At 50.3% G+C, this 12,023-nt stretch overlaps 1 protein-coding gene across 5 annotated transcripts in view; it reads left to right on the top strand.

Annotated features, from left to right (window-relative positions):
- Positions 1 to 12,023, top strand: part of Cacna1c (calcium voltage-gated channel subunit alpha1 C) — a 669,544-nt gene that overhangs the window by 61,331 nt on the left and 596,190 nt on the right. For all 5 annotated transcript variants that reach the window (XM_045137293.1, XM_045137289.1, XM_045137291.1 and 2 more), the window contains exon 2: positions 9,830 to 10,151. In XM_045137293.1, the coding sequence (XP_044993228.1) occupies positions 9,830 to 10,151 (322 nt within the window). The remainder of the gene's footprint in view (positions 1 to 9,829; positions 10,152 to 12,023) is intronic.

Here is a 12,023-nt window from a genome sequence, read left to right as displayed (position 1 = left end):
GCTAAGCTGAAGGACTTTCAGCTTTCCTGGCCCGATGATGTCTGTCCCCAGGCAGCGACACCCTCATTGTTTCACAGCGCAGGCTGGGTTTCAGTAGTGACTTCCTGGGGGGGGGGACGGACTATAAGTCTGACACCAGGTGGTGGTTGGTGCCTTTAGTGCAGATAGCCAGGGGTCGAGATCTCCGTCTCCTCCACGCCTTGGATGAGGTGGGAGAGAGATGTCACCGTTATTGGGGCTTCCGCTCAGTGGTGGAAGCCTCTGATTTAGCCGTGCGCATCTGTCAGATTGTTTTCTTCCTCCTCCTGCTCACTGATGTCACTCACCAATGGTGAAACCGCATTATGACTGGGGCTCTCTAGCCGTGAAAAGTTGGCTTTGGTCAGGAGCAGATGGCATGCCTTCCGTGGGCTCCCTGTTAGGGCTTGGCGTACTGGGGCTTGGAAAGTACGGGGGGCTGGCAGCTCAACCCGCTTTTTTGGTTAATGTGGTGCAGGAAGGGCTCAGGGTCTCCACTGCCTTTCCTCCTGCCACACACAGGTCTTGTGTTTAGTAGCGTCGGTTCTTCTAGCTGGGGAGACACCACAGATGCCCTTGTCCCTTAACATCCCTTCTTTCCTTTTGTTCAGTTTGAAATCAAGATTTTTCTTATCTCTTTTCCTAACTCCTGTCTCCCAACTCACCATGTTCTCTCCACTACTTTAAATGTATTTTGTTTATGAGAGAGAGGGAGAGAGAGAGAGAGAAAGAGAGAGAGAGAGAGAGAGAGAGAGAGAGAGAGAGAGAATGGGTATGCCTGGGCCTCCAGCCTCAGCAAATGAACTCCAGACACATGTGCACCACCTTGTGCATCTGGCTTATGTGGGTCCTAGGGCATCGAACATGGGTGCTATGGCTTTGCAGGCAAGTGCCTTAACCATGAATCCATCTCTCCAGCCATCTTTCCACTGCTTAAAAAAAAAAAGTTACATTGGAACTAGGTATTGTAGCTTGTGCTAAAATCCCAGTACCCAGGTGGCTGAGGCTGAAACACTGCCCTGAGTTGGAGGCTATCCTGGGCCACATAGTGAGTTCCAGGCCAGACAGAGTGAGACCCTGTCTAAAAAAAAAATCAAACAAAAATCAGATAACACAACAACATTGTATATATACATTTATATATAGATGCAATGTATTACATAGCATATTGCTGGTCAAATTGCTGGATCCATCTTAGGAAGAAAGGAACCTAATAGAGGAACTGAGGAGCTTTGGAAGGGTTTGGGGAATAGACTCTGGGCTGGGCTTACAGGAAAAATGTCCAGAACAGCATCATACAGCAGGTTGAAGGAACTGTGACTCAGGTTTTCTTAGGGATCTGGAAGAACTGCTGGCCAGTGCTAAGGCCTGCTCTAGGGAGTACATGGCTTTTTTTCCCCACAGGTCAGGGATCAAGCAGGGCTTGGCCAACCCTGTACCGATGAATGCTTCCCTGCCCCACCTGGCTGGGTTTCAGTTCAGGTTTTGACTGGCTGGTTCCAGCGCTGCGTTGGGAATTGCAGCGTCAGGGAGCCTGAGATTTATCTCAGATTTCTGTCTCTGCAGTTCAGTTCAGGGAAACAGTAGACAGAGGCTGGAGGAGGTGCCAAGTTGGCCAATCTGCCTGTCGCCTCCTGTCATGGGTTGACCCTTGCACGGCTCATTGGGTCCATCTGCGGTTGAGCATCCCTAAGCTGGAGATGGACAGAGTCTTGGCTGATCCAAGACCAGGAGACAGGTTCTTCTCCAGTTGTGTGTATGTGTGTGGTGGGTGGGGGACAGGGACCTCTGCTTTCGAGTTACTAGATCTGCTGTGGTTCAGTGAAGTGCACCTCCTGTTTCTGGCTAGATGCTGCTCTCCTTAGGGGGAAATGTAGGGCCCTTGACACCATGGTGGGATGACAGATGCGGAAGTCAGAAGGCCTTTTCAAGGGTCTTAGGTGACTCTGGTCTGAGAGGAGGGTTTGCCTTTGACTTGGACAGGACATTTATTCATTTGCATTTCTCCTCTTCCTGGGGTAAGCTGCCTCCTCTCTGAGTCACCAAGGTGTTCATAAGGAGAGTCTTGCTCTGTTCATGGCAGAGAACTGCAGTGACAGGTCATGCTGTTGAAACGTCACAATTTTTCCCCATCTGGGACTCATTAAGGGTCCCTTGATGTTTCTCAGGGTCTGGGCATCTTTACTGAAGGATGGTATGGAAGAGGGAGGGGAGGTGACTTCTGGCAGCCTTTGGTTGAGTTCTACTTCCTTGGGTTAGCAGTGTTAAGGAGGATTTGTTTAAGCCTGGGCCCGAAGCATGGGAGAGAATTACCAAGCAAAGAACAGAGGGAAGAACATTCTACATGGTGGACACGAGAGCCAGGCGTGTTTGAGGGATGAAAAGCGGCCACGACGTCTGGATGGAACCAGACCAGGCCAAGAGAGGCATGGAGTGAGCTCAGAGACATGGAGCTGGGCCAGCCCTACCCACGGCTCAGGGACCATGGCGATGGGTTTGGAGTTTTGAGGGATTTAAGTAGGAGAATGAGAGCCTGACTCGTGATACATGGTTCTGAAAGGTCTCCGCAAGTGGAGATTGGCTTCGGGATAGGGAAGCTTGGAAATGAGAGGACGGTTGGGCCTCCTGCACCATTTCTGGGCCTGCCCTGTGGTGGCGGCATGGGAGGCAGAAATCACTGTTCACCAGTCTTTCCTCAGAGCTTCCCTTCCCACCCACCTCATCCACGAAAAACTGGAAAAGCAGACTCCATCAGGGTCACTAGCATTTGCCTGTGATCTGCTTTTGTACCAGTCACTTTTGTGTCACTGCAACACAGTACCTGGGGCCGTGTGCCTATAAGGAGTAGAGGGGTCCTTCGGCCCGCAGCTTGGGAAGTTTCAGCCCATGGTCAGTTTCCCATCGCTGTTGGACCTGTGGCAAGGCACAAGGTCATGACTGGAGTTTGTGGCCTGAGCAAACGTTTTATCTCATGGTGACTGGATAACAAAAAGATGGAAAGAATGGGGTTTCAGTATTGCCCAAGGACATTCCCCAGATGATTCAAGATTTATCCCACTGGGCCCCATCTCCTAAAGGTTCGCCACCTAGCAACAGCGTCCGCGGGATGAAGACCAAATCTTTAGCATAGAGGCCTTTGGAGGACGCTTAGGGAGCAAATCATGGCAACAATTATGCGTATCCTACCGTTGCCATTGGCAATAGATGTTGAATATTTTCTGGATGGTGGGGGAAAAACATTCAGTATCTCATCACTGAACACCTTCTCTGTCCCTAAGAAAAGCCGTACTTAAGGGTGACTGAGGAAGCCTGCACCCTTCTCCTCACTGGGCCCCCTTGTAGGGGAGCATATTGTGGGCCTGAGTAGTTGGTCCCAGCTCCCCTGAGAAGAGGAGCGCCTCTGTGCAGTCGATGGGGGGGGGTACAGCTGTCTTCAAGGGAGCTGAGCCATTTGACCAAGGGGGAATCGTTTTCTCAGGTCTGGGAGAAGCTGCTGCTACGGCACTCCTACCTGTTTGCTTGTGGCCTGGCCAGCCGAGCTGCCACTCTGGAACTTGGTGAGGGATGAGAGCATCCGTGGAGATAGCCCGGGAAGAATGGAGCCAGAGCAGACTTAGCTCGTGGCATCAGTTCAGCTGGCAGCCAAGAGGCAGAGCTTTGAATCAGCCTTATAATTTGAAAATTGGTCCCTGCATTGGGTGGTTATTTCGTGCAAACAGAAGCCCTCAGGGAAACACGGTGGCCTGTCCTACCTTCACGGTGTTACCCTGGGTCCAGACTCTTTTTTTTTTTTACTCCAGGTTCCTGACTATTGGGGTTTGTGGCCGTCATTGTGGGTCACCTGGTGACACACCCCGAGCTCAGGTCTAGGAGGAAAAGGGACTTGGAGAAGCTGAGATCAAGGCGGCTTTGAGGTGCATCCCCAGAGCCCACACCCGGTCCTTCCTGTGTGCGCCCAGCTGTGATGCCCTTGATCCATCCGAGGCTATAGCCATGACCCTGGACAGCTGTTTTCTTGTCTTCTGGCTGGGGAGAAGTTGGCATCCTGCTCCCCCCCGCAACACCAGGCCTGTTAACATGTGGTGTCTCCAGATAGTTACTCCACAAAGATCATAGTGTTCTAGAAAGCGATCCCAAGATAAAGAAGGGCCTGCATGGAGGGTACTTGGGAGTCAGCCTGTGAGGCCATCAGAACTGCCTCTTGGCTCTAGACGCAGCAACAGCCTGCTCAGGGATGCCCTGCCTCGTGTTCAGGGTGCAGAGGATACCTTGTGGAAGTGGATGTGCTTTGTATGCTGGAGATTCCCAAGAGTTGTCCCAACAAAGCCCATGGAAGTGCTTGGCATAAGCCTGTGCAGCTAGTGAGAACGGGATGCAGGCTGTCGACTCGGGTCTAGTGTGAGGCTTTGCCGTGTGTTGACAGTTGGGACCTTTAAGACTGACGGGGGAATATGATTTCTTTTATGGATGTGAGGGAAAGTAGTTAGTCCAAGAGCTAAAACCGTCTGTTCAGTTTTTTAGAAAATATATTTTATTTATTTATTTGAGAGTGGGGAAAGGGAGAGAGAGAGAGGGAGAGAGAGAGAGAGAGGACATGAATGGGTGCACCAGGGTCTCCAGCCAACACAGACAGACTCCAAATGTATGCGCCCCCTTGTGCATCTGGCTTACATGGGTCCTGGAGAGTCGAGCCGGGATCTTTTGGCTTTGCAGGCAAGTGCCTCAACCACTAAGCCATCTCTCCAGCCCGTTGGTTCAGTCTTATCACGAAGCCAAGATGGTACGCTGTAGGATGAATGGAGCAGAGTAACCTTCCAGCCCATGCTGGTGAGCTAAGTAAGAGTGGAGACACGGTCACTTTGTACTTTTTGTACCTGGTGGGAACAGGGGTGCTTTTCACTATGCGCCACCTGGGAGGTGCCTTGAGAGTCCTCACGGGGGCTTTTAGTATGGGCATACTGTCCATTCAATATGGAAAGGTATGCCCTCTGCTTAAGGTCCGTGAAGCCCAGGAGGCGGTGTGTGTGGTGTCACTGTGCCTGTGGGCACACACGTGTGCATGTGTGCGGAGCATATGAGAAAGCCCAGGAGACGACAGTGTAGCCCGGCAGTTCACAGGAGTCCCGAGGGCTGTAGAAATCTTCCATTGTCTCATGGTGTGACATGAACGAGTCATGTCCTCCTTTGTTTGCTTGTGTGTTGGGTGTAGACACTCATCTTGCAGCTTAAGCGAGCAGTTCTGCTTCAGGTGCCTTGACTGAATCCACCCCCACACTCTCGGCTTCCTCCTTGGGTTTTGAATTTTTTTTTATTATGATTATTTATTTATTTATTTGGGAGAGAGGGAGAAAGGAGAGAGAAAGAGAGAGAGAGAGAGAGAGAGAGAGAGAGAGAATATTAGCACACCAGGGTCTCTAGCCACCGTAGATGAACTCCAGATGCATGTGCCACTTTTGGGTCCTGGGGAATAGAACCTGGATCCTTTGGCTTTGCAGACAAGTGCCTTCGTTGTTAAGCCATCTTCCAGTCGCCCGCCCTGCCCCCTTGGGCTTTTATGAGAAAGCCCGCGTCCCAGCCTTCTTTGCTTTATGCTGACAATGTCCATGGTGAGAGCAGGCAGGCTGCAGTGACTGGGCACTTCTGTCTAGGAAGGGTCTCTTTTCCATGATCCTGATATTCTGGATAATATGCTCTGCCTCTGAGGCACGGCAGCTGCCTGGAGCTACTGGGCAGAGAGAGGGAGGAGGTGAAGGGAATGTGTGGTCAGGCAAGAGTCAGGAGCATATTGGGGGGTATGGCCAAGAAGTGGACACAGCAGAGGCACTTTTTCCAAGCCCTGCGGAGTGAGGCTGAAGTCTATTGCCACAGGGACCAGATGGCAGTAGTGCAGGTGGCCGTTGACAGCTGGTACAAAAGGAGACCTGATGTGCTTCCTTGGTATCCAGTGGGTAGCAAGTATGTGGTGTCTGTGTATTTTCCATTTCCCACCCTCTGTGACCTTGGGAGGCAATGCTAATTTGTCATGATAAGCTTTTCTGTTGTGCTCAGAGAAGTCTCAAAATCCCTTCACTGGCATTTTTAGGGTAACGGTTGAAATTTATTATGGTCTCACTGCTGTGATGGGAACGACCTAGACTTTGGAATCTAGCAGCTATAAGCTTTGAGTTCTAAACAAGCATGTTGGTTGTTTTTTGTTTTTGTTTTGTTTTGGTTGCATGAAACAGAGGTCCAACTCAGCTGAGCAGATGCTAAGCAGTGAAGGAAAATGGCTTGGAAAAGGGAAGGCTATGCTCGGCCTGGAGGGACAGCCCTTGTGGAGGCTAACCTCCGGAGGCCACGCCTGCCTCACCTAGTGTAGTGCAGACTAAAGACACCTCAGACGTGACTGTCTATAGGAATCCCGTGGTACTGAGGTTTTACTCTGGGAAAACTCTAGGGTGAGGATCTTCCGACAAGCCCAGCTAGGCCTTGGGCTCTTGACATGCTTTTGGGACTAAGCTGGGCTGTGTGCCCTTAACAGGGTCTTGGAACTCAGGGGTGTGATGGGGCTAAGCTAAGCAATGTACTCTGCACAGGCTATTGGGGGGCGGATAGGGATGGAGCAGGGAATGGCAAGTTTTAAGGTCACACGGGAAGCGAAGATCTCTTAGAGCTCAGATCTAGAAGGATGAGCCCAACATAAGAGTGGGCTGGGGGGGGGTGGTCAGCACTGAGCATCTACCAGTGGATGGGGGAAGCCATAGGTGAGGAAAGGGCAGACTTTGGGCTCAGCAGCTCCTTGGCAGGACCGTGTGTGCTCGGAGCGAGAAGCCCTTTGGGGAGGGGCCGGGTGCAGCTGCGTTGCTGCTCGTCCTCTGCTATGTCCCGAGCACCAGCCCCTCCCTGCCCTTCGCTTCTCACGGTAGCATCCCACTTCCCGTGGCTCTTCTCAATCCTCTTGCACCTGGCAAGGTGACTGGTAACAACAGCTGTCAAGCTCATGTATCTTCTCTGGGAGGTGACAGGTTGAGGTGATCATTTGGCAAACCTCACAGACTCCAAGGTGAGGCATGTGGCTCACCAGGTTGGAGGGCGTCTGCTGTGTTTTTGGGTCTGTCTTCATGGTTTCACTGGCTTTAAGCCAGAGCAGATGGCCGTCTGCACTCAGGTGCCCCCCCCCCCACCTCCCTGCTAGATTTTGCTGATTTTTTTTGTTGTTTGTTTTTAGAGGTAGGGTCTCATTCTAGCTCAGGCTGACCTGGAATTCACTATGTAATCTCAGGGTGGCCTCGAACTCAGAGCGATCCTGGGATTAAATGCATGTGCCATCATGCCTGGTTTGATTTTTAAAAAAAATATTTTTGTTTTATTTATTTATTTGAGAGGGGGAGAGAGAGAGAGAGAGAGAGAGAAAGAGAGAGCGAATGGATGTGCCTGGGCCTCCAGCCACTGCAAACAAACTCCAGATGCATGTGCCCCTTTGTGCATCTGGCTAATGTGGGTCCTTGGGAATTAAACCTGGGTCCTTTGGCTTTGCGGGCAAATGCTTTAACCGCTAAGCCATTCCTCCAGTCCTATTTATGTTTTTTTAAAACTTTTTTTTGCTTATTCTTATTTATTTGAGAGCAACAGAGAGAGAAAGAGACAGAGAGAGAATGGATGTGCCAGGGCCTCCAGCCACTGCAAACGAACTCCAGAAGCATGCACCCCCTTGTGCATCTGGCTAACGTGGGTCCTGGTGAATCGAGCCTTGAACCGGGGTCCTTAGGCTTCATAGGCAAGCTCTTAACTGCTAAGCCATCTCTCCAGCCCTATTTTTTTTTAATATTTATTTATTTGAGACAGAAAGGAGGAAGATGGAGAGAAAGGGCACACCAGGGTCTCCAGCCACTGTAAATGAACTCCAGACACATGCACCACCTTGTGCATCTGGCTTATGTGGGTCCTGGAGAGCTGAACAGAGGTCCTTTGGCTTTTCAGGCCAACACCTTAACTGCTAGGATTTTGCCAATTTCTAATCACATTTCCTCCTGACAGTGCCCTCTGACCCAAGCTGTCTACAGCATTTGCTACACACAGCTCCGTTTCCTGGATGTTAAATGCTATATAACACATTACCCTTAAACCAAGTGATGCACAATTATAAGTGCCTCCTTGTCTCTTATAGTTTCTGAGTCAGGAATTCAGGAAACCCTTGGCTTGGCGTAGTTCCGGCATAGGCGTTCTCATGATGTGACAGTCAGATGGCAGCTTTACAGCTGAGGGCTGACCAGGAATCTCCCCCTCCGTGTAGTTCCTCTGAGGAGCTTGGCTCCCTCACCGTGTGGATGGCCTCTTCAAGAATCACCATCAGGTGGCTACGACATGGTGTTGCTTTAAACCTAACCTTGGTAGTCACGTGATATTCATTCTGCTAGGTTTTATCAGTCACCAAAGGCCAACCGACCTCAAGAGGAAGGGCTACATCTTCTTAATGAGAAGGATGTTAGGTGTCAAAGAATTTGCCCACCTGATGTAAAGACTTACCCCCCATTCAGCACTCACCATGCAGATGGGTTTGACGTACTGTGTTGGTCAGCCTTCCATTGCTGTAACAAACGAGTGAGATGGTCACCGTACAGAGAGAAACAGGTCTTTCGGGGTGTACCATTTTGGAGTTCCAATCCATGATCGAATGGACCCATCACTGTGGGTCTGGGGCAGAGGAGCACATCCTGATAGGAGGGCACAGCGGAGGCAAAGCGCTCGCCTCCCTCAGGAAGAGGAAGAGCCTGGGATGCCACTGTCCTCTTCCGTGACAACTCCCGTGCCCTGAAGACTTCCTACAAGGTTCTGCTGCCTCCCAATAGTGTCTTCCTAGAGACCCTGCCTGTTAACGCATGGGCCTCGTAGGGGGGAAATTCAACTTCTAAGTTATGACACTGGTGAAAGGAAACCCTGCTTTGCTCTGACTCCCTCGCTTTGTGGCTGCGCTCATGTTTGCAGATCTGAGGACACAATCAGTGAGCTGTGCCCTTTAATGGGCTGTATATTGGCGTTGTCAGTTTGTGAACTAATACCCTATAATCACTCACCCACTCATTCATTTTTCACTCTCTTTTATCCCTGGACCTTGTCCTGGTTTTCTTCCTTACTTTCTTTTTTATTTAAATTTTTTTATTTTTATTTATTTATTTGAGAGCGACAGAGAGAGAAAGAGGCAGAGAGGGAGAGAGAGAGAGAGAGAGAGAATGGGTGCACCAGGGCTTCCAGCCACTGCAGACGAACTCCAGGTGCGTGTGCCCCCTTGTGCATCTGGCTAACGTGGGTCCTGGGGAATCGAGCCTCGAACCAGGGTCCTTAGGCTTCACAGGCAAGCGCTTAACTGCTAAGCCATCCCTCCAGCCCATTCTTCCTTACTTTCTTTACACAGCCATTCTTTTCTATCTAACATCCTTTCCTTTGGGCGTTCTTTATACATATATGTTTGAAGGCATAGCTGTTGAGCAGTTTCATTTTTTATTTCCTGAAGTTTCCTTTCTCCCTAGCCCAGTACTGAAAAGTCCCACGCATACTGCAAGGCGCAGGTCTCATCTCTTGTCTCCCTGAGACAAAGCAGTGACACCAGAGAGGAGAATGACACGTCTGAGGTCACTCAGCCACATAGATTTCTTGGTTTCACTTCTTGGCATTGTACACTGGCGTTTCCACATGTTACCACCCGGTGGCTGGAAAGAAGACCTTTTATTTAAAAAAAAAAACTTATTACAAAATTGCATTGGGAATAAAAAAAAATGTGTCCCTAGAGTTCCTATTCCCACTGCCTTAACTGTTGTCCTTTCTCTTGGTGCAGGTTCCAACTATGGGAGCCCACGGCCAGCCCATGCCAACATGAATACCAACGCAGCTGCGGGGCTTGCCCCTGAGCACATCCCCACCCCCGGGGCAGCGCTGTCCTGGCAGGCGGCCATCGATGCTGCCCGGCAGGCGAAGTTGATGGGCAGTGCTGCCAACACGACCATCTCCACAGTCAGCTCCACACAGCGGAAGCGGCAGCAGTATGGGAAACCCAAGAAACAAGGCGGCACGACCGCCACCCGGCCTCCCCGCGCCCTGCTCTGCCTCACCTTGAAGAATCCCATCAGGAGGGCGTGTATAAGCATCGTCGAATGGAAATATCCTTTGGGCTCTGGGCTGGGGTGGGGGGTGTTTCTAGGTCCTGCACCTAGAGCTTAGCAGCTGTGGACTGGTATCATCAATGCTCAGCCCGTACACACAGGCGTCGCGCTGCGCCTGGGCAAGTTAGACTTCTAGGCCCTTCCCTAGGCTCCAAGAGTTAACCGTCTCTGAGGACAATGCTCGGGAATTTGTTGATATTTCAAACTGACCAGTACCCCTCTCCCCCGGGCACTCACCATCTCATATACAGCTCGAATGGCCCTAATCTAAAAATCTGACATCTGAATTGTTCCAAAGAATCTAAAACTTGGGAATGTTGACATGATGCCACAAGTGGGGAAATGTCACACCTGACCTCATGTGACGGGGTTGCCTCATGTGACACCTGACCTCATGTGACGGGTTGCCTCATGTGACACCTGACCTCATGTGACAGGTAGTGTGTCTTCATTTTGAATAGAAATATTGCTGGTTGTGTGTATAAGGTATGTGTAGAAAATAAGTATATTTCATGTCCAGACTTGGGTCCTACCACTAAGGTTTCTTTTTTTTTTTTTTTTAAATATTTTATTTATTTATTTGAGAGCGACAGACACAGAGAGAAAGACACATAAAGGGAGAGGGAGAGAATGGGCGCGCCAGGGCTTCCAGCCTCTGCAAACGAACTCCAGACGCGTGCGCCCCCTTGTGCATCTGGCTAACGTGGGACCTGGGGAACCGAGCCTCGAACCGGGGTCCTTAGGCTTCACAGGCAAGCGCGTAACCGCTAAGCCATCTCTCCAGCCCAGGTTTCTTATGTGTGTGTGTGTGCGCAAATATCACAAAATCCAAAGAAAATTGAAGACTGAAACACTCCCAGGTCTCAGGCATTTTGGAGAGGGAATATTCAACCTGTCATAAGAGACCTTAGAGAAAATGAGTGCATGGTCAGTGTGAAATACAAGCTTGTTAGCTGAGCTTACCTGGGATTGCTCATCACTGTACGAGTCTTCATAACTTTCTTTCCTTCCTAAGGCATGGTGCTAGGGGGGCTCAAGAGCTCACCTCTCTGCAGGGTGAAAGGGCCAAGAGATGTATAAGAGCACGGTGGTCAGTGGGCCTGGCTCTTGGCTCTGGGCTGGAGCACAGAGGTTCTCCGCTCAGGGTCTGTGTTGGAATTATCTGGAAACTTTTATCAACTTCTCGGTGTCTGAGCCCCATGCAGGCAGTTTTCAAAGCTCTCCAGGTGAGACTAGCCAAAGTTGGGAGCTTTGTCTAGCATAAACACAGATCTACTTAGGGCATATCGAGGCCAGTGCAGGGTCCCTCAGAAAACATGACTTTGAAAGCCTGGGCTCTCACTATAGACGTAGGCCCTTAACATATGAGCATCATGGGATTAGATTGGAAAAGGTCTTAAAGACATATTGGTCTATCCCAGACTCTCATCAGGAATGAAATGAGTTGTACACGATGATTCAACTCTCGTGTTTTCAGGGACAGACAGGACTGAAATCCTAGAACTCAGGTGAGGAGACTGCTAGCTGAGTGTAATGACCAGTCAGCTCTTGAAAAGGTGGAACCTGGCCGTCTCATAGACGATCTGGTCCTTCTGGGGTGACATGAGTAACTGGGCTCCCCTGGGCTCTCCTGGTTCTCAGCTGTGATTATTCCTATTTGCCTGGTTGTCTTTTTTTAAAAATAAGTTTTTTTCCCAATATTTTATTTATTTGTGAGAGAGAAAGAGAGAAAGGGGGGTGGGGGAGAATGGGCACGCCAGGGCCTCCAGCCACTGCAAATGAACTCCAGACACATGTGCCCTTTGTGCATCTGGCTTACATGGGTCCTAGGGAATCGAACCGGGGTCCTTAGGCTTCACAGGCAAACGC

The sequence above is a fragment of the Jaculus jaculus genome, chromosome 18 (assembly GCF_020740685.1).
Source record: "Jaculus jaculus isolate mJacJac1 chromosome 18, mJacJac1.mat.Y.cur, whole genome shotgun sequence".
Taxonomy (NCBI): domain Eukaryota; kingdom Metazoa; phylum Chordata; class Mammalia; order Rodentia; family Dipodidae; genus Jaculus; species Jaculus jaculus.
This window is presented reverse-complemented; position numbering and strand designations above follow the sequence as displayed.